Raw genomic sequence first — 22895 nt, 5'->3', positions numbered from 1 at the left:
ACATAGCACTGACTAGCGTTGACTTTGATTGGTGTGTTATGAGCGTGAAGCCCTGTTAGCATGTGAATGCAGAGTGTTCACCACACGGTCCCAGTGCTGTGAACAGTGCCAGACACATAGTAAGTGTTGAATAAATATTTGTTGAATGAATTAATGAATAGTATCCTGGACATTAGATTTATCGCCTTTGCTCGTTCTCTTTCACTGAATGCGTAAATATTACAACCAGCCATGTGATAATTTATTTATTACTGGTTTAAGCCTCTCCTTTCTTGTCTAGCCAAGGCTCAGGTCAGTTTCCCAGCTGTAGGGAACAGGGTGGGCAGGGTCCCCATTACCTAGTACCCACCCTGGTATTCTGGTGAAGTCAAGATGCACACATAATTGTAATCCAGAATGTTCACTTTTGTTTTTCTTGTCCCCACCCTCCCCACAATTGACATGCACTGGGCAAGTCTGCTCAAAAAATAATTGTCAAATCTGGTAATACTGCCTCAGTTTCCCTAGTGTAATTAAGAACAAGACTGGGCCTGGGAGAAGCAGACTAAAGCCAACAGGCTTGCTCATACCCATCCCATCTCTGAGATGCCACCTCATCCCGTTCCAGAGGGCTGGCCCTTGTATGGATGGCCACCGCGTTCTTCTTCAGATTAAGTCATCAGGGAACACTGACCCACTCCCTGCAGATTGCTGTGTACTGCTAAGGCTTTCTGTTGGTCGGCCCGCATTTCTGGCTCCCAAGCCCCTCCTCAGTCACTTTCGATAGGGGAAAATATGTATTAACACATGGAAATTAAGATTCTAGTAACTGGCAGAGATTGGCATGATCTTAGAATCATCACCAGGGCAGATTTTTAGGAATATAGGTTCCCAGGTCCTGCTCTAACCCTGAGACTGGGTAGGGCTCTGGTGTGTTGAGCTCACACGCGCGCACGCACACATGCACACACACAGTCTGTCTCTCTCCCCAGCAGATCATATATATTCCTAGTGATGATAAGTGCTACGAAGGAAACAAATGAAGGGCAGAAAAACAGGAGTGGAGACGGTGGGGAAGGGTTTCCGAGGAGATGATGTTTAGTCTGTGATGGGAAGTACTAGGGGAGGACTTTTCGGGCAGGAAATAGCGTGGTGTGTTTATAGAGTTAAAAGCAGAAGAATGTGGCTGGCGCACAGCACAGGATCAGGGGAGAGCTCGGCCGGTGAAGAGAGGGCCTGGGGCCGCGTCTCACGGGCTTCGCAGGCAGGGATGAAGGCTCTGGGTTTTGTTCCCACTGCTCACGTCTCTCTGGGAGTTTTGAGCCCTGTGTGGGGAATGGGTTGTTGGGAGCACAACAGTGGATGCCGTGGGATCCGAATCGGACCATATTGTCCTCCCATGGCAAACGGGACAAAGGTGGAGGCACCCGAGACGGAGAGGAGAGGGTAGTTTCAGGGAACTCATTTGACAGAAGTCAACAGGACTCGCCTATGAGAGGAAACAGGGTGAGGGAGAGCGTGGGAAAGCTAGGATGATGCCAAGGGGTTCTGTCAGAGGCAGCATAGAGTGTGATTGCGTGCCTCAGTCGCCTCATCTGTAAAATGGGAGTGTTGAGGCCTCCAGGCTGGGCTGGTGAGGAGCTGATGTAAAGCACTTAGCGCAGAGCCTGGCACTCAGTAGAACCCCATGTAAACGTCAGCGGTGATGTGGATGGTGGTGATTTGTCCAAGGTTGCACAGCTGTTTGGCATCAGGTCTGGGACCAGTGGATTTTCTGCTATACTGAGCTGCCTCCTTCAGTTACCTTTGAACTTTTTAAATTCGTGCACTCTTGGTAGAGGGTTCGGTTGACTCAGAACATGACGAGTCACCCTTCTCACAACGTGTAGGTGAAGTGCGAGGGTGTCCTATGCAGCCTGGGGTTCCCAGTTATTTTGGCTGTCCATAAAACCATGCCATTCTGGGCAAAACACAGGGCCCCGATCGGGCGAGGAAGCGGGTACAGGAAGAGAGATGATCTGAGGGTAGCTTTCAGATACATTTCAGAGTATAGACGCCCTGTTGCACACATGCTGAGGCCGGAGGAGGAGCACGCCCCACACTGGGAGCCGGAGGTGTGAGTCCTTCATGCCAGAAGTCGTGGGTCAGCACATGCCAGGAGGGAAAGGAACAGAGCCAAGAATGTTAGTGTACCGCCCCCAGATTGTCAGGTTCCTAGGGATACGTCTTAAAGGAGTGTTTGAAGTGCTTCTATCTGTCAGTTTCAACTAAGCTAATTTTCGGAAATCGCTCTTGTACCGTGCCTTTCTCGTGAACCTCTGCGAATGTAATGCATGCAATATGTGGGGGGAAATCCTCTCAGCCGAGGTTCCCATCCACCCCCGCCCCCCTCCCCCCACGAAGTCTGAAAGGCAGATTTGAGAAGCACAATTGTTGCACCTGCAAGGATTTGTCTTCTTATTAAAGGGACCTCAGACCATGTTGAACGTGTCCTGTAGGAAGGAATTTCAGAAGGAGGTGAAAGAAAATGCCAGCTCAGCGCCCACTCCCTCCTGTTGACTGTCTGTTTTGTGGCACCTCCGTCTCAAGCAGCGTGGGGAGGACTGTTCTTCATTACCAGGGAATGTGAGTCATTCCCAGACCCGTGTGATTGGGATTCCAAAGCGTTGCTGTATCCAATGGTCTTATTAAATCCAAGTGTCAGTGCAGCCTTTCAGACCATAGAGGAGAGCTCAGTTAGAGCTGGTGCCCTGGTTCCAGTTACCACGCAGAGACGCTGGCGGCGCAGTGACCCCCTCTGAGCACCCAGAGTTCCTCAAGGATGGCTCCCAGGTTTGGGGGCTTTCCCAGTTCACTTCATGGGCTTCAGTACATTTCAGCTCCCTGTTTATATCCTAGCTGGGATCTGTATAGTTTCGGGGGAAATGTCCTTGTGTCTGCAGACAAGCAGCACCAAGAGGGGCCTGGCCTTTGGAGGGTACCCAGCCCTACCCATGTTCAACCCACTGTGTCTCGGATCCAGCAAGACGCTACCCATTTCCAGCTCCATCCAAACAAAACAAGACATCAAGCACAGAAGGAGGAAGCTATAGATGTTGCCAGAAACTTAGTTTGCTCTGTCTTTTCTTTCTCCTAGAATGTTTCACAGCCAATGGTGCAGATTACAGGGGAACGCAGAACTGGACGGCACTGCAAGGTGGGAAGCCATGTCTGTTCTGGAACGAGACTTTCCAGCATCCTTACAACACTCTGAAGTACCCCAACGGGGAGGGGGGCGTGGGCGAGCATAACTACTGCAGGTAAGACCCTCCTCCGGCCTCTTCCCACCTTGCTCACAACTAGGCAAAGCTTTGTCTTCCCTTTGGCCAACTCAGAAGGCCTTTCTTGTTACTATTTTAGAAATGTTTCTCCTGAACACACATAAAAACACAAAATCTCTTTTCAACTTGGGGCTCTTCGATGCTGGTTTTCAGAGCTCTGCTTTCCTGTCTGATCACTTCCGTGTCTCTTCGGGAGGGTTTCCTTTGTTGGCGCTGCCACCAGAAGACTCAGCTTCTTAAGCTGCCATGGATGTCATGGGCAAGCAGAGCACTGTCTGTGGCCCGAACCTCCCTCTGCTTCTGAGCAAAAGAAGATGTCCTATGTTGTCCCACCTCCTGCCAGCCCAGGACTGCCTTGCTCTGGGAGCAGCTGTAGCCAGCAGATTTGTGCTGCTTCTTTCCTTTCAGTATACTCAGGTGTTTCTTTGCTCTTTTACCTGCTGTCTGAACCTCATAGGGGCTAAACTCCATGGTGCTTCAAGTGTGTACTTGTGATTGTTGGGGGAGATGATCTATGGCTTTGATCAGATTCTCAAAGTTGTCAGTGATCTAAATCAGGTTGAGAATCGCTGGTCAGTAGGGACCAGAGCACCTTTGGTTATAGCCATGTCATAGGTATTTATACCCAGGGTCCTGGTTACATGACTCAAGGTTCAGCCATGTGCTGAATTTAATTATTATTAGGACAGGTACAGAGGCAGCCTCTTGAGCCACTGCGGCAGGGAAAAACAATCAGTGAGCTACTCTTTGAACCACAGACTGTGCCCCCAGTTCTAGCAGAATGTTGGGATCTCAACCATGGCACTGTTGACCCAGCTGAGACAGCATATTTATACCTACACTGCACAGGCCCCAGTGTTTGCCTGCTGCCTCCCCAGGCACCTTTGCCCACATCTAGGACCCTTGGGCTTATCTTGAAGTCTTCAGGCCTATAGTCCGCGTTGTCTTCATCTCTTTGCTTTACCTCGGTTCTAATGGACACCACTGGCCATTCCTCATAGCCGCTAGTGCACTGTTTTTTAGTTTGCTATTTGATTGCTGTTTTTTATATGTTACATTTTATTTTTTGTTTGTTATAGAAGTATTAAAAGTTTATTAAAAAAATTTCTCAAACACCATATATATATATATATATATATATATATATATATATATAGTTTAAATTTAAAGTCCCCATTTTACCTCTTCCCTTCTAAATCCTCTCCAACAAGGCCTTCTTCCCAGAGGTAACTGTTTATATACTACTTCACATTTTGCTATCTTTTGCATTTTAGCGTTAATGTTACACATGCTCATTAAATAATCCTTTTACATTTTATTTTCAAAGGTGTACATGACCATTACTTTTTTCTTTCGTATTTAAAAGAAATGAACCCCACTCCACTTCTGGCTTATTTCCTTCCCCTAGTTTTTCTATTGGGAATAGTTGGCTTGGGTTAAGAAGAGTACTAGGAAGAGAAACCAGTGTTTGTTTTTTGTTTTATCTTCTTGTTCTAAACTATCTCTTGGTATTAGGCTGTTGGTTTATTCTATTTTTCTGCTGCCTTCTATCAAGCAAGTCTTCTCAGACATGCTCCTGTTTTTAAATCTGATTTTAAATTTCCCATGAGGTTTAATTTACATGAAAAAAATTTTTTTTCTTATAGATTAGCACCCAGTTCCACCACTAGGCTCCCACACATGCACCAGTAAATATCCATTAAGAAAACACTAGCGCCAAGAGCACCACCTTCCTCCTGAGCCTTGGCTGGCTGCAGGCCTCTCCTTTGATTTGGTGAAATGTACCAGACCTGACCTAACAGTTTATCCTTCAAAAAAGGGACACTGAAATTGTCAATTATCATCACATCAGAGAGCCCCTGTTTCAGCACGGAAGCGGAGTCAAAAATGAATTTACTTGTTCTTTCTTAACCTATTCTGATGCTTTTCAGAATGGTTTTGACTTTGATAACAAACAGTTGTTTTCGAAAGCCTTTATCAAATCCTACATCAAAGCCAAACCCTGAATAGAGGGAGGAAAATGACAGTGAAATACTGTCTAAAGAAGGGCTTTGTACAAGTTCTCCAACTTTGATTTCTCAGCTGACACCTGACACCATGTTTGTCTTACGTGAGGTTTCCAATGCCATCCCAGTCGCGACGTCTGAGAGATGGCGAGTGATGGGAATGGGCTTCTCTGGGCTCTGCGTATCTCGGTTGGGGGTGGGAGGACAGAGAGGCCAGGACAGCAGGGTTGGTGCTGGCACCTGCCTTTGGGCACAAAGAATAAAAGGACCCTTTGTGCTTCAGGGTGGCTTATCTTCTGGGCCACACAATAGGCTGATCCCTCCCAGGCCTTGATAGGGGCTGCTCCAAAAGCTTAGGCCGCAGGGTCTTTATGCCCATTTCCGGCCTAACCGGAGTGTCAGGTTTCCAGCCTTCTGAGTCCAAATAAAGGGAGCTTGAAAAGCAACGGAGAGAGGCAAGGCTTTTCTGTGTGTCCAGTAACCCCTGCCATCTTTTGCTGTGTTTCAGCTGCACTGCCCATTATTGCGGCATTTCAGAGTTGAAAAGACCTTAAAGGCATTTATTCCAAGCCACTTGTTTAGAAATGTGAAATAAGTCTTTTGTGATTATTACTGCCATGTCAGAAGTTGGTACCTGGATAACAGGACTCTATGTTCTGACTGAGACTCTTTGGTGTAGTTTTCTTTAGAAGTTTCCGAGAAGTTAGTATTTTGATGTGAAAATAGGACCCATTTCTATCGCACATGAGTTGACTGGCCTGATCCTGTTGAAAACTTTTCAGTGGAGTCTAGAGCATGTGAGTTTTATTTTATTGTTTAAAAATCACAGTGTTCACTCTAGAAGACATGAGAAAATAAAGAGAATCAGAAAGGAAAAACATTAGAATTATTAATACCTACAGTCCCATCATCTAGAGATGAATACTTTCAAGGATCTGGTGTGTATCCGTCCCTAAATACGTCTTTTCAAAAATGGGATTGTTGTCATACATCGTGTTTTAGAACTGCCTTTAAAAAAAAGAAAAACCTAACAAGACGTTGTGAATATCTTTCCATATTAATAAATGTTTCTCTATACCACATTCTTACCAGCTGTCTAGCTTTCCCTTATATGGACATATTTATTTAACCAAATTTTAATTGTTGTTTCTAACTTTTTTGCATTGTGAAAATGCTGTGGAGAACGTCTTTGTAAGTAAAGATTTCCCTAGAATGCAGCATTGAAAGAGAAATTGTGAAGTCAAGGGGGTTTTGCGTATCTTCAGGACCTTTGACTCTGAACCACCAAGTCTCCATCCTGACCATTTGCTCTGTTTGTGTGCTTATCCACAGTTCTGTGCGCACCTAGCTCTCCCAGTCATGGGATCCCGTGTTCACAGTTAGGGTGCCAGGGCTGTTTGGCATCATCTGTTCAGTGGTCAGTTGTCCCGGTCACACTGCAGTGACCTGTAAACACCCTTCACCTTTGCTTACTCCCCACCCCCACCCTCAAGCTCCGGAGTTTCCGCGGCAGTGCATCGCATTGTTCTTGTAGCATCACCACTTTTTTCTTCTTCATGAGAGGTGGCATTAAGATGCACATGAATTATTAGAAACAACACAGAAGCTGAAGATTTTTTGTCTGTTTGGTTTGGTTTTGGTGGGGCGTAGGGGTTGGTAAAACTGAAAAGCAATGAGCCAGTTGACTTAAAACAAAGGGAGTGTTACCGGGTGTGTCCTTTTCCCTCCCCAGAAACCCAGACGGTGACGTGAGCCCCTGGTGCTACGTGGCGGAGCACGAGGACGGCGTCTACTGGAAGTACTGCGAGATCCCCACCTGCCAGAGTAAGGCCGTGACACCCCCTGGGCCCCAAGCACTGGGCTTTCGGAGTGGAGGCCAGTGCCCCGGCGGGGGCGGGGGCCAGTGCAGGCAGGGGGGAGGAGAAGCCCCCTGGGCTGAAGATGTTCGCTTCTCTCATGGAGGCTTTTTAGGAAGGAGACCCTCGGGTTCTCTCAGGAACCCCTTCCCTCCATGGATAAGCCTAGAACTTCACCTTCCACTGGCTTTCCTCACACTGATTCTTTCATGGGTAGAGATGGCACCAGCTTGGTAGCAGTCCAGAAAAAGAAACAGTACCTTGCACTTTGGGGAATTAATTTTCAAAAATGAGGGAATTCCCTGGCAGTACAGTGGTTAGGACTCAGCACTCTCACTGCTGGGGCCTGAGTTCAATCCCTAATTGGGAAATGAAGATCCCATGGGGTGTGGCCAGTTTTTTTTTTTTTTAAAGAATGAACGAAGAGTCTTTTATTGACAGTAAAACTAAGTTGTGACCCTACTTACTGTTTAGATTTGATGTGCTGTGTCCCCTGAAAGCTGGTGTTCAGTAAATGTCTAATTAGATACCTTCAAAACCAATGTGATAGATAGCTCCTTTCCTCACATTAGCATAAAGATGTTCTATTATATTATGATAGCTCATAATTTGTCACTCTCTACTACTGGAAAACCCACTTTCTTCAGCCTTTTAGTACAAGATCTGTCTTCTAATCTGTTCATTCCTTCATTCCCTGTTCAGTGTTTATAATATGTAAAGGCAGAAAGGTATCTTGACCCTCAGGGCATATGTGATATGTCAGGGGATCTTAGAACGATACTTGAAAATAAGGTTGAAAATGTTGTGGGAAGATTTAACATACAAAAATCAAAACTAAACATGGTAACCGTAAGGCATTTATTAATCGGTGTTTATAATATCTTTTTAAATATGCCAGAGGAATAGAGTTTCTCAGTTCTTAGAGTTGAAGGAAAGGACTGCTCTTTCATAATAATCCTACCCGGATTTTTTTCCCTCATGATTTAAATCTACCTTTGCCCTGCCTTCTCTCCCACTCCTCAGGTCAGGAAGGGATATGGAGGTCCAAGTGGGACCCAAGACTCTCTCCCCATGCCCACCTCAGCAGTCTGAATTCTGCTGCTGCAGGGGGACCAGTGCTCACTTTTCGTGAGCTAAACTTTCGCACGTCTCACTACTGCCCAGCAGTTAGGCCCTCACGTCCCTGTCCTTCCAGCCTGGTATACCTTGATTCAGCTCCCCCAAATTGAGAAAACTGTAAAGACCAGAAGAATGGGCTTTTGCCCAGGATGCTTAATCAAATTTTTAAAATGAAAAACATCTCTTTTGGCTCTAGTTATGTGAAGAAGGAAGGGGCAGGGGGAGAGGAAAGCAGATTTTCCTCGGTCCATTTGTTCTACACAATGATGGTCTTTTAGTACCAGCCTATGTCATTCTCTCAGAAACAGCAAAGAGGGGGTTTCAGTCTGAGTGCTTTTATTTGGAAAGATAATCCTCAACTCTCATTTATAAAATATAATTTGGGCCAATGGGAGCAGACTCACGTGGTCACTGAGACTGAGTTCCAGAGTAGAGAATTCCAGCAAAACAGTACAAACCACCTAGGTCCCCTCTAATTTGTAATATTTGTCAGATGTGTCTCACTGTTCCAAAAAAGAAAGACTAAATATCATTTTTCTTAAAGGCGCTTTTGTAACCCTCTCAGAGCTTCTAAAGCTGGCCTTGAAATGGTCAAGGTGGGAAGACACACAGAGGTTGGGAATGAGAACTGGGAGCCCTTGGTTTAGGGTGGTGGGAGGAGGGAGCAGCATGTGGCTTTGGTCCTTTGGAAAACCCTTCTGTTCACCCTGTGGGCGCCAGGGTCCCCCCCCCCGAGCCGGGCTTCAGACCTGAGTCTGCGAGGACATTGTGCTTTTAATGTGTCAGATTAACAGAGTTGAGAAAACCTCCTAAGCTGTTTGCAGCAGGAGACCTTGGTAATTGCCTGATGGACTCAACTGAGATCCAGCCTGCCTATTTTAGGCCAGTTTTGCCCTATTTCTGGATGTGGAGTCATAATTTTCATGAATAATACCAACCCTCTGTGTGAAGCCCGCTATTCATGATCAGCATTGAACTTGTCATACAGGAAAAGGCCTGTGTGACATGATCAGATTCCTGGAAAGTTCATATCTGAATATAACAGACCCAGCAGGAGCCAGGGGGAATGAATGTTTAGGGACAAAGCCGAGTGTGGTTGAATGGTGGGCCATTGTGTGGAGACCGGAATCTCTGTTACGCAAAGAGCTAAAACGAGTAGGCAGGCAGAGACCAAGTCTGATTCAAAAGGGAGCAAAGAGAGATCTGAACTACGCTCTTGACCTATGGAGCGGGGATCAGAACTTACTGTTAAAAGGAGAACAACCCCCAGGAAATTGGATTTGCTCTTCAAACTGCTTCTGCCAATATGTTTCTCAGAAACCCCATTCTTATCACAGAGAGTAGAAATACAGATTTTTAAAAGGAAATCCCAACATCAAGTTTACCATCGCTATTTGTCCTGCCTCCTGAATCTCTTAAGTCCTGTTGACTACTGAACAGGAAATCATTTGGCTTAATGTCCAGCCTTTGCGTGTCTGTCTCTTGTTAAATAGTCAGCCTCACCAGTCCTATTCCTGTTTATTTCATTGCTTTTGAGGGACAGGCACTATAATACCCTGCATGGCTTTTGCTTTGTTCTCTTTTACCTACAAATTCTTTATGAAAGTTTTGTACAGTTTTTGAAGCTGAGTAGTCTAGTTGAGAGAAAGCAGAACCTACAAATGGTATTTAAAGACAAATATGATTTTCTTCACATCCCTGATTAGAGCCTGAGGCCACAGGCATGAGAAATTTATCGTGTCGGCTCCAAGAGCTATTTTTGGTTTGCAATAAAATTTTTACCTGATTTTTACACACTCAACTATTAAAATTCCCCTTCGATTTAGGGAAATTTGAATCCTGACAATGTTAGATTATATTAAGGAATCACTGTTAACTTTAATAGGTAGAGTAATGGCATGCTTATAGGGAGAGCCCTTTTATATTACAGATACACACTGAAGTTACGTTATATCTGAGATTTGTTTTAAGTTTTTGTTTTAAGATTTGTTTTAAGAAGATATATTCTCCTAAAGAGTGAGTGGGTGGGACAGGGGGTGGGGGAAACAGAAGAAATAAGAATGTTTTTTCTAAAGTGGCTATTTGTTGATGCTGGGTAAGGGTTCATATTCTTTCCTACTTTTTGTGTATGCTTGAAAGTTTCAATTGCAAAATATAGTTTTTGTAATACTGAAAAAGTTTGTAATATTTAAAAAATTTTAAACTGAATGTGTAAACACATTCAAAGTATCCAGATTCAAGTGTGTAACATGACTCACCTAAACTGTACTTTTTAAATATAGTTCACAGGCATTTGGGTTAGTTATTAAACTTTTAATAAGCTTAATACTGTTAGTTATTTAAGTTATTTAAAATTAGTTATTAAAGTTTAACATCACAAGGACCTTAGAAGTGATTAGCTGTGGCAAACAACATTATTTAAGCTCTAACCATATACCAGGCCTTGTACACAGTAGGGGACACAGGGGTGGCATGGTCTGCAGCCCGTGGGGAACCCCTAGTTTAGAACTGAAGGCAGCACGTAAACAGATGAGCATATGCGAGATGCTCTGCATACGTGAGATGAACAGAAGGACGGGAGCGCTGAAGAGGGGGGTCCGCTCTGCACAGGCGAGTGGCAGGGCTGCTTTGCCAGAGGGCTTCTGGAAGAAGTAGGGCCTTCTCCTACTTTACGGTACCTACCGTCACCAGGGAGCTTATCAACATGCAGGTTCTCATTCAGTAGCTCTGGGACAGACCTGGGATTCTGTGTTTCAGGCCCCTGGGATGCTGGCACTGGAGGACCACACTTTAAGCAGCCAGGTTAGGGTTGGGCGGAAGGAAAAGTTTGCATGCGTGCGCACACACACACGGGAATTCTCATGCACATCAGTGTTGCTAAGACATCGGTTTTAAGAAAAAAGGTCAGGAAATAAGGTCTGCAGAAAATTAGACGGGGCCAGATCATGGTCTGGGTACAAAACCTGACCCAGAAAGACAGTGATGAGGCCTGGGGGAGTGCCAGAGTCAGAAGGAAGCCCTTCTCCATTGCTTCCTCAGCCTCTGTGTCGGGGATTCGGGGCATTGTTCCTCCCTCCTAATCCGGGAGAAGTTCTCTCCTGGTGGCATCATTCTCCCAGACTTGCCCTAGGAGGACGCCAGCAACAGCACCTCTGCCACTTGGGACCTTTGGTCGGTGACCTCACTGGCTTAGGTTCCTTTTAATTAAATGACACCCTGACTTTGTTCAAACAGATTTGTTTTTCCTTACAGAAATACAACCCAAAAGAGCAGGGTTTGAAAGCTTCTAATTGTGATCCCTAATAAGAGTTTTTAAAGTTCAATTTCAGTGTATGTGCTACCGAAGTGAGCACTAGAGTTTTTAAACTTGAGACTTCTGAGTAAAAAGCCAAGGGCACTTTGGCAATGATGGTCAAGGCAGGCTCTCAACTACAGAACGTGTTTTGCTTCTGTCAGCACTTTGTGCATTTTAATGTCAGCACTGATTTTTTTATGTTTTAGCTTTTTTCAGTTATTATTGAGTACCTCATATATGTAAAGCACTTATATTCACATTACCTTATTAACCTTTTCAACAATTCTGCGAAGCAGGTGGTATGTTCCCTCCCTCCTGCCCTCCTTGGTCAGATGAGAAAATGAAGCTGGAGTGGTTAAGTGATTTGATGAGGATTACCCTCTGAGCCAAATAGGATTTGAGTCTAGGACTTCTCATGGCAAGACCAACCAGTGCCCTTTCCCTCCCAGGACTTGTGAACAGCCCCATTTCCTTTATTTCCTTAAAAGTGGGGGGCTTGGGATGGAACCAGGCTATAGTTGAGGTCATTCTTGAGAATTTTTCTTTGGGGATTGTTTGGGAATTTGAGTTTGAAATTCTGATAGTATGCTGAATTATTAGGATTGCCTTTTCGACATTGGGGAAACCAAAGGATTAACTCAGCGGCGACAGAGGGTCTGCAGTTCAAGCTGTTAGCTCCAAGCCATTCTCTTTTCTCCTCTGAGTTTGGGAAATCCCAAGCCCCAGGAGTAAACAGGCTGTGATGGTATCCAGGAAGCACTCACTGCAGGCAGAACTGCTCTGGACGCTGTTGGGCCCGTCTCCATGGGTGTTCCCGGCCCAGCTGTTCTCAGCTGGGAAGGGGCTCCTCACAGGTGGACCCTTGGCATGAACCCACACATCAGTGGCCTTGTCCCAGCCTCAGGGTCTCTCCCAACGCTGTGTTCCCATTGCTCTGAACTTCACCTTGAAAAAGACGCATCTCTGCACGTCACTAACGCTTTTACAGCTAAATGCTGAAACCTCAAACTCTAGCCCATAGCCAAAGCAATATTGACACTGAAATGAACATTAACACTGCACTTTATGCAGTCCCATTTTCCGCCTTTTCTCTCTTTGAAACTACAATTACGTAACCTTTTTATCTAAATGAACGTTTTTCGATTACCAGAATTAGCAGTCAGAATCCTGTTTTGATGATTTATTTTCTATGTTTGTTTTCCCAACTGGACTAAACTGCTCAAATACTGACACAGGTTCTGGAATCCCTGTGAGGGACAGACCTTAAGGTGGTGGGGACCCGAGGTTTCTCTGAAACCTATATTTTCTCAGTGGGCTCTCTCATTTAACTTGGACTGTATGTCTGTTTACGGAGAGTGCTGATAGAGTTTATGGGGGCTTTCCCCCCTCAAGCAGTGTGTTTTAACAGTCTCCCACAGCCCCTCACACAGTGTAGGCTGTAACAGTTTAGGTCAACTGCTCAGTTGTGTCCAACTCTTTGTGACCCCACGGACTGCAGCACACCAGGCTTCCCTGTATAACACCAATCCCTGGAGCTTACTCAAACTCATGTCCATCAAGTTGGTGATGCCATCCAACCATCTCATCCTCTGTCGTTGCCTTTTCCTCCTGCCTTCAATCTTTCCTAGCATCAGGGTCTTTTCCAGTGAGTCAGTTCTTCGCATCAGGTGGTCAAAGTATCAGTCCTTCCAATGAATATTCAGGACCGATTTCCTTTAAGATTGACTGATTTGATCTCTTTGCAGTCTAAGGGACTCTCAAGAGTCTTCTGTAACACCACAGTTCAAAAGCATCAGTTCTTCGGTGCTCAGCTTTCTTTTAGTCCAACTCTCACATCCATACATGATTACTGGAAAAACCATAGGTTTGACTAGGCAGACCTTTGTTGGCAAAGTAATGTCTCTGCTTTTTAATATGCTGTCTAGATTGGTCATAGCTTTTCTTCCAAGGAGCATGTGTCTTTTAATTTCATGGCTGCAGTCACCATCTACAGTGATTTTGGAGCCCCCCAAAATAAAGTCTGTCACTGTTTCCATTGTTTCCCCATCTATTTGCCATCAAGTGATGGGACTGGAAGCAGGCTGTAAATAGATGCTCACCAAATATTCTTGCTGATGTGACTGTCATATCTCTCCCAGGAAGAGACAACACAATCCAGTGGAAAGAACTCGGCCTCCAAAGTCCTCCACCTTAGGTTGGAATCATCACTTGCTTATAGCTCACGGCAAAATGACTCTCCTCTCCTAGCCTTGGTCTCCTCATCTCTACCTTCCAGGGTCATTTTGAAAATTAAATAAGTAAAATACACATGTCTCCGAGTCCAGGGACCTAGCAGAGGGTAGGCAGAAAAGTACGGGCAGGGACTGTGGTGGCCTGTGCTACCTCCACGGCGTGGACTACCACTGGCATGTTCCTGATATCCTGTTCCTAAACAGGTTCTTCCTGACCTTCGTTTTATTGCTGTCTGGTCCTGTGCTATCTGACTGGCCTCAGGGCCCTGGAGTGTGCCTCAGCTGCTTGTCCAGAGGCTGTTCCCCTGGGGCCTGTGTGGCCCTGTGCTCAGGGAACACCCGGGGCCCCGAATTCCTCTGACAGTGCAGCTTTATGGTTTCAGGACAGGCATATCTCGATTACTCATTGTTTTTGGCAGTGGATATTATTTAATTTCTTATTTAAAAATTCAGACTTTCTGAGCCAAGTGGACATTTTCCTCAGCGACAGTTAATATACGTTGCATTTCCAAAATGTTCTAAAGCATATTAATAGCTTAAAAAGGGAAAATCATTCAGATCAGTAAGGACAGTTTTACTGACAATCTTCATACCAGCACCAGTAAAAAATACACATGAACATAAGGAATAGTCCCACCCTCAATCTTATGATGTAATTAGGAATCTGAGCTATAAACACAGGAGACAATTGGAGACCAGCCACCAATTATATAAATAAGATTGAGTTATGTGGTAGAGAGCTGTGAGTTTTTGAAGTTGAGAGGGCTCAGTGAGGGTTGGGGAGCTGGAGGCATCATTAGCGAGAAAGGCCAGAGGGGCTGGAGGGGTCAGGGCCCCGCAGGTCAGGGAACAAACAGCCAGACAGAGATGCGGAGGAAAGACATGGGACTGCTGTGCGTGTTGGTGGTAGTTACGCTGCCCAAGGAAATGAGTGGACAGAGAGGAACTGGGTGGGAACCTTGAAAGCCAGGGCTGATTAGATTGGGGCTCACATACAGGGAGAGCCCTCCTCATTCAGGAAGATGGGCCCAGTGTCGTTACAGGGTGGGTGGAGGAGGGATGTTTGGGGAGGGGAGGATAGGCGTAGATTTCTAAATGGAGGGATGAGGGCCTGGGCTGTGGTGGTGGCAGCGAGATCATGCAGGAAAGTTTCATCCAAGATGCATTTAGGAAGGAGTCAGAACTTGATGACAAGTGAGATACATACGGCATGAAACAGCAGGACGAATAGAGGATGCCTGGGATGTTTGTGGTGTCCAGAAAAAAAGTTTGAGTCAACAGACTGAGCTCTTCTTCCCAGAGACACAGCAGTACCATACTGTTGCTCCTCAACTCGGACTGACCTTCTGTTGAGTAAGGTGTTTTGGTTGTCTGTTACTGCATCACAGGCCACCCCAAAGCCCTGGTGGCTTAAAACAACAACAGCTTGTTGTACCTCCTCACTCTGTGGGTTGGCCGAGTTTCAGCTCGGCTGTGTTCCTTTCCTCCTGCTCTCATCTGGGTTCAGTCAGGTGTCTGCAGCCATTGGGCCTCTGCTGGGGCTGGGATACCCACGGGATGTCCAGGATGGCCTCAGCCCCTACCTGGGCAGCCTCTCTTTCCAGCGGCATACTTAGACCTCTTATAGGGTGGCCGGTTTCCAAGAGAAGCTGCCAGTCCTCTTAGGGGGTGAACTCAGAAGTCCACCATATTCTATTAATCAAAGCAAGTCACAAGGTCAGTACTGATTCAAGAGGAGAGGAAATTGGTTCCACGTTGAAAGTGGGGAGTCGCACACATGTATGGGGAGGGAGGAAATGATTAGAGCCTCCTTTGGAGAAGGTCTACAACATTCTATCCCCAAAAATTAACTTTCAAAGAAGGAACTCCTGCCAGAGGAGAACTGTCTCTGTGATACATCAGGGTCGAATGGGGGTCAGGATCCTTAGGAACTTTTCCTGCCTTCCCCAAAGGTAAAATTTCATAGGGGAAGACAAGGCCTTATTTACTAACCTATTTGGGTGTGTCGTTATGAGACTCAGAGACATGAGTAGAAGAATCAGAGTGACTGAAAATGAGAACTCATATTTAGAAATAAAGTTGCAGAGGGACTTCCCTTGAGGCCCAGTGGTTATGACTCCACGCTTTCACTTGCATGGGGCTTGGTTTGGATCCCTGGTCAGAGAACTGAGATCCTGCATGTTGCACAGCATGGCCAAAAAAAAAAAAATTTTGCAGAGTTAGAGTGGGGCCATGTTATGGAAGGACTTGGATCAAGCTGGCAGCTGGCGGGTTTTTAATGGAAGTTGTAGGGATAGAGGGTGCTCATGGTCGTGGGCTGAGAGTATGGAATAATCCACACCTAACCTGTTGATGCTCTGAGGGAAGTCTTTGAAATGACTGGTCATCTGATAGAAGGGCTGTCAATGGCATCATTTCATGTGTACTTAATTCCTTATTCCCCTCTCCTCCAAAAGAGAGAATTCAGCTCCTGAGGCACCAGTGTGGAGGCAGAAGGTAGTGAATGACATTATGACATTTAAAATAATTAGCCTCACCCACCCGGCCCCCCCCACCCTGCCCTGCCTTCTGTAGCGGGAAACTCACTGCCTGTTCTTTCCCATTGAGGAGTTAGTAGAAGCCAGCATAAATATACTAGTTTCGGTGTTTTGTTAATACTTCCAGTGTACATTGAAAACAGAATCATTAATTTGTTTACATAAAATTCTCCCGATGCGCTTCATCACACATTAGTGATCAGAAATGAGATGTAATTTCCCAGTCCCTGCCCACAAGACCTGAGTAGAACCTGACTGTAAGTTGAAGGAAGATTCGCCCTAACTCATGGATTGTGTAAGAATGAACTGCCGTTGGGTTTGATTGATTATAGATGGGTTGTGGTGTGGTGTATCTGAAGGCTATTGAATGCAACTTACAGCGCTTAATAAAAATCTTTATTTTTTAGTATAAAAAAGTAAGACAAGCAGTCGCTGCATAGTTTCCGAAGAGTCAGATTTTATTTGTAAGAAAATGTAAAAGGTGTTCCCAGAGCCAGGGTAGAGTTTTCTAAATGCAAGAGAGAAACTTTGCTTCCGGTTTCTTAAACAGATCTTGGATTTGGCAGTAGACAACACAATGATAGATCAGGACTTCCTACACAAATTACCAGCTGAAGATTTTTATTCAGATTGAACTTTTACAATAAAGGGCAGACTTTCTTCTTTGTCAGGAATTGTGTGCAAGGAATAGAACTTACTCAAGCTAACTTAAGCACAAGAGATTTATTGGAAGGGCACTGGGAGAATATCACAGAATCCAATCCCTGTGTCCCAGAACCTGGGAAGGAGGTGCCCACACTTACCATCTGTCTGTGGGGCCGCACAGTCTCCCTCTCTCTCAGTATGGCGTCCATTCTTCTTCCTCTTTGTGGACCAGTAGAATCAGTTCACTTTTCCAGTCATGTGGCCCAAATGTGGCTTGTTGCCTTAATCCAGGCTTGACTGAACCCCACAAGTCCTGTAGCTGCAGTTCACTGCCTAGAATCCTAGTTCCAACTTCCTGGGAGAGGGAGTCTGGTGACCCCAGTGGGGGTCAGCAGTGGCCAAGGATGGGGCTGATAGGCCTGCCCCCAGCCTACAGCAGGTCCTCCGAGACAGTGGTTCTCAGAGAAGGGCTGTTGGCCATGGAGGCCCTGTGGAGGTGTGAGCTGCACCATCACAGTGGGACCATAGTTATATCCAGTTGTAAAGACTGTTTAGCAAGTCTACGTGGTTGGTTCCCAATAGTTGCTTGTGGCAGTGAGAAGACAGTCGTTCCTGGGTTAATCTGAAGAGAGAACCATCTTCCCTCAGCTACCTCTAAAACTTTTGCCTCTGTCAAGAACCCTGAACCTCTGAAAAGGTTGTTGGTAATTAACTGTCACATTTTAAAGCACCAAGTGTGGTAAACAAGGGGTCCATTTATATTTATAGATGATTTTTAAAAGTTGAAAATGTGGAAGCCTCTTTGGTAAGAGAAAAAAAATGCATGACCAAGCCACAGGACTTTAAAGTGGTCTTGAAAGTAAAAAAGGAACTTGAGAACAAATATCCTTTTACAAATTGACTTTCCCTCCCCGCTTCTGGGAAGAACTCAGGGTGGGACACGGTCTGGAAATCCACTCAGCTGACCAGTCATGCTTTTGAAGACGACAATGACGTGTCTTCTCTGGCGAGACTTGGAGCCACACTTTCCAGTTAGAGTCAGCGGCAGCGACAGCCCTCAGAGGCTGGCCTTGCGGTGCACAGAGCGCCGAGGGACTAACGTGTCTGCAGAGTTAGCCCCTCATCTTAGGGAGTCACTTTCATTTAGCTCCCAGACTGGCCTTATCAGGAGAGGGACGCCAAGGAACGAGCCGTGGAGTGAGCACTCCCCACTCTGGAGCTGACCTCTGCTCTCCAGGGAGAACAGCCTCTCATGTATCCCCATTCAGGGCCCTTAGCCTGGCTGAACTGTGGCTTCTTCTCGGTCACCTAGGAAACCCATCTCCTGTCTGCCTTCCTGAAACGGCTCTGGGTTTCGTGGGAAAGGCTTGCATGGCAGTGTACTGGATCTACCCAGATGCAGAGGTTAACATTTTAATATCTGGAATCAAATCCAGTTTTCCAAGATAACTGCCTTTGATCTTATCTTTTAATTCAGTGCTGTTTTACTCTTCTATCAACCCAGCAGGTTATTCTGGTTTGTGTGGGAAATGATGAAAGCCTTTTTGTATGTAATGATAACAAACAGCATTTATTCAGCACATACTATATTGCCAGGCCTTGTGGTGTTTACTTTATTTACATTATCTAATTTTGATTTTCACAAGAACCCTTTGAGGCCCTTATCACCCACTGTGGATGAACCCGAGCTTAGAAAGGCCGTGACGGAGGGACCCAAGTTCACCCTGGGGTCCGTCTGTCGAAAGCCCAGCATCTGTGATTGTTGCAAAATGCTGGTTGCTTCTGGACAGGTGATGGTAGCACCAGTGCTCTTCAGAACATTGCCAAGAACTGGGAAGTAGGCAAACAGACAAAAGCTCTGAGCTACTGTATGGACAGCTGAAATGGAGAAGAAAACATAGAGGCCTTCCCTCTTTCAGAAACTATTATTTTCCACACAGTTCTAATAAGCTCGATAGTTTTGTTCTAAGCCTGCTTAGTTTTTAGTGTTAATCGCTCAGTTGTGCCCGACTCTTTGCGACCCCATGGACTGTAGCCCGCCAGGCTCCTCTGTCCATAGAACTCTCCAGATAAGAATACTGGAGTGGGTTGCCATTTCCTTCTCCAGGGGATCTTCCCGACCCCAGAATCGAACCTGGGTCTCCTGCATTGCAGGCAGATTCTTTGCCATCTGAGCCACCAGTGAAGTCCGTAAGCCTAAGCCTGAGAAGCAGCAGATTAAGATAAGCCAAGACCACAGGCACTGACAGTAGCAAGTAGACACCAGGACTCCTTCCAGTGCTAACGTTCTGAGGGTTCAGCAGCCCCAGCTGTAACCAAGGAGACAGATTAACTATTAGAGTCAGACACAAGCACATAGAAAAGCACAGTCTGGGACCATTTGGTGACATACATCTGGTGACCTCAAGCCACCAAGAAACAAAGTACGTAGGTTAAACCAAGTTGTTGTTGTTGTTGTTTTTAATTATCTAATGCATTTGAGAAAAGTTTCATCCAAAATGATGAAGATAGAATTTTACCTTTTAAAGTTAACCTCTAATGGAGAACCTGGTTATCTGAAGTGGTGTTTCTAGCTAGCCAAAGAGGACAGTGAGGAGTCAAAACCTAAGTGGTCATCAAGATGCAGGTCAGCTCTCCTCTCTGCTCTGCACTTTTGACTCCCTGCTGCCTGACAGGTACCTTAACCCATATTCTCCATGAGTTCAGCTGGCAACATGGGACACATTTGTTCATTGAGCACCCAGTTTCAGGGCACCCACTGTTTGGCTGGGACCATGCCAGGCCCTGGGAATACAGTGGTGTGCAGAAGACACAGTCCGGCCCTTAAGTTCATGGTTAATCAACGAATGAGACATAAACAGGTGTTTAGAATCAGGTTTCACACAGGCTGCTACAGGAGCACACCACAGGGGCATACAACTTTTTCTCTGGAGTGGGAGGATGATGGGAGGTCCATGGGGCTTCCCAAGGGGAATGATGCTCAGGCTGCCATCCTAAGCAGGGAAGAGTGTTCTAAGCAGAAGGAACAGCTTGTAAGAAAGGCCAGAGGCCAGAGAGCCATGTGCATGTGGGCAACTTGCAGATATACTATAATGTATCTTGGGTTTCATATAGAATGTGAGCCGAGGGACAGAGAGAGGGGTCATGCTGAGGGGGTGGGATAGAGGAGCAGCATAGATCAGGTAGGGCCTTGGGTCCCATGTGAGAGAGTTTGGACTTCATCCTGAAGGATGACCCGGGAGGTCTGAGGGTTTCAGGCCAGGGCCCCTGTATACCTCTGTAGCTCCTGCTGCCTTCCCATCTCTCTTTCACTGGTCACACTCACTTCTTTGTGTTCCTACAAAAACCAAGGTCATTCTTGCCTTAGGCCTTTGCCCTTGGCCTTCCTTCTGCCTGGAATGTACTGTAAAGGTTATTCTGGTTGCAGTGTACTAACTAGATTAGAGTAGGTGAGCCTAGAAACAGGGAGATGGAACAGGAGGCTGATAGAATGGTCTTAGTGGGAGAGGTGTGTGTTCTCAGTCATGTCTGACTCTTTGCAACCCCAAGGATTGTAGCCCACCAGGCTCCTCTGTCCATTGAATTTTCCAGGCAAGAATACTGGAACAGGTTGCCACTTCCTATTTCAGGGGATCTTCCTGGCCCTAAGATTGAACCCACGTCTCTTGTGTCTCCTGCATTGGCAGGTGGATTCTTTACCACTAGCACCACCTGGGAAGCCCCAAATGGGAGGGGACAGTGGCCCAAACCAGGGAAATAGCAGCCTGGATAGAGATGTGGACAGGGGTCTGAAGTATTTTGGGAGGTAGCATGGACAGTGTCTGGCAGGCAGTTGACAGCATACGAAGGCCATCGTTGTCCAGATGGAGGGAGCAGCAGCAAGGTGTGGGCTGGTTTCCAGGCTCTGTCTCCCTGGGGTGTTTGGGAGCCTCACTGCCCTACTGGAACTGAACATGAGCTCCCTGAATTTGCTCCCCGAATTGTTGTGAATAAACCTGATAGGTTCCAGCTGCATCCACGCAAACCACGACCTTGTTTATGTCTAATGTTAACATTTGTGATTCTGTGCCTTGGGCTGTCTATAAATGAATACATAATAACATGCCTATTTGTGAGCATGGAATGGAATAAATGAGACAGAAATCAGAGTAAATGACCAAAATGATCATGATCAAGTAGCTCTTATTAAAAACCATTAAATGCATGCTTCAGGTTTCCATGTGTAAGGCCCCTTTAACAAGCTCAGCTTATATGATACACCCCTAACTAGAGATGCTTAGCTCCCTGCATTTGTTTAAACGCTAAAGCCCAGCCATTCCCAATCCAGGCCCCCACTGAACACTGAACTCCTACTGCCTAGATCTTTTCTGTTTACATTTGCTACTATAGAGATTTGGTTTGTTTCCTAAAGATGCATTTTAACATTTGTGTGGTGAGCCGCATTTGTTATATTTGACCCATGTGTGACGCAAGGGAGAAGGGTAACCACTTGGCTTAGAGGGGGGAGGTTAGCTTTGGGTTAGCTTCCTGCCAGTTTAAAATGAGCTGGTTAGATGTAGATGGTGGCAGAAATTGAAAAGTGTATATGTGTGTGTGTGCACGTGTGTGTATTTTTATGTGCCAAAAACTAGTATGGGTGTAAAGTTTCCTCAGTTGGACCATGCTGCTTCCCAGTCTTAAACAAAAAGTGCTTTCTAAGAATCTATATGTCTCACTTTGGAATTGGATAATATGTAACTCTGACTGGCTTAGAAGTGCTCCTAGGACCAGACCTCATTCATGTCTTATATCTTGAGTGATATGAACTGTAAGGAGCCAAATAGAGACAATAGGGAAAGGGCTTCATCTGATGGTGGAGTGATTTCATAAATTAATAACACAGATGAAAAACTAAGGGGCAGAGAGGTCCATTTGTCCATTATTGTTTAGTCGTTAAGTCGTGTCCGACTCTTTGTGACCCCATGGACTGTAGCCCACCAGGCTTCTCTGTCCACGGGATTTCCCAGGCGAGAATACTGGAGTGGATTGCCATTTCCTTCTCCAGGGGATCTTCCCGACACAGGGATCGACCCTGTGTGTCCTGCATTAGCAGGCAGATTCTTTACTGCTGAGCCACCTAGGAAGCCGTAATTTGTACATGACTCACAATACATTCCTTTATTCAGTGAGCATATATTTAGATGCATGTTATTTAGGTGTGTTAGTCATCTATTGCTGTAACAGATTACTCTAAAAATTTAACGAGAACACACATTTATCACCTCACACTTTCTGTAGGTCAGGAAATCTGGACATGGTTTAGCCGGGTCCTCTGCCTCAAGGTCTCTGGTGAGGCGTCTGCCAGGGCCAGGGTCTCATCTGAAGGTTCTGCTGGGGAGGATCTCCTTCAAGCACACATAGCTGTTGGTGGCGTTCAGTTTCTGCAGAAACTGGAAGTCTCAGCTCCTTGCTGGCTATTGGCTGAAGGCCATTCTTATGACCTCTGATGTGATACATTGCCTTATTAGAGTATATAAGCCAAGAAGGCAGTAGAGAGAGTCGACTGGCAAGACCGAAGTCACAGCTCTTGTAGTCCAGTCACAGAAGTAGCTCCCCTCAACTCTACCGCATTCTGTTGGACAAAAACAAGTCACTTGTCCAGCCCACACTCTAGGGGAGGGAATCACACAGGGGCACAAACACCAGGGGGTAGGGGCACATATATTTAGATTTCTTTATTCTCAGTTGCAGCTTTTTCTGCTAGACCAGACCATCTGACTTTTGTGGTTGTGAAACGCTAATACATCCACTGTGGTAAACAGAATACTCCCCCTCCCCCAAAAGTCTATGTTGTAACCCCCAGAATCTTCAAACATCTTACCTTACATGGCACACGCGATGAAGATGAGAATTTTGACAGGGGGAGAT

The 22895-nt window shown here is 45.8% G+C and overlaps 1 protein-coding gene across 1 annotated transcript in view; it reads left to right on the top strand.

Annotated features, from left to right (window-relative positions):
• The window catches only part of KREMEN1 (kringle containing transmembrane protein 1), a 54309-nt gene that overhangs the window by 14873 nt on the left and 16541 nt on the right, over positions 1-22895 (top strand). Inside the window, exons 2-3 of the mRNA XM_043901444.1 lie at positions 3116-3278; positions 7038-7129. Of these exons, the coding sequence (XP_043757379.1) occupies positions 3116-3278; positions 7038-7129 (255 nt within the window). The remainder of the gene's footprint in view (positions 1-3115; positions 3279-7037; positions 7130-22895) is intronic.

Source organism: Cervus elaphus, chromosome 5, assembly GCF_910594005.1.
Source record: "Cervus elaphus chromosome 5, mCerEla1.1, whole genome shotgun sequence".
Classification (NCBI taxonomy): Eukaryota; Metazoa; Chordata; class Mammalia; order Artiodactyla; family Cervidae; genus Cervus; species Cervus elaphus.
Note: the sequence above shows the minus strand (reverse complement) of the source record. Positions and strands in the feature narration are given on the sequence as shown.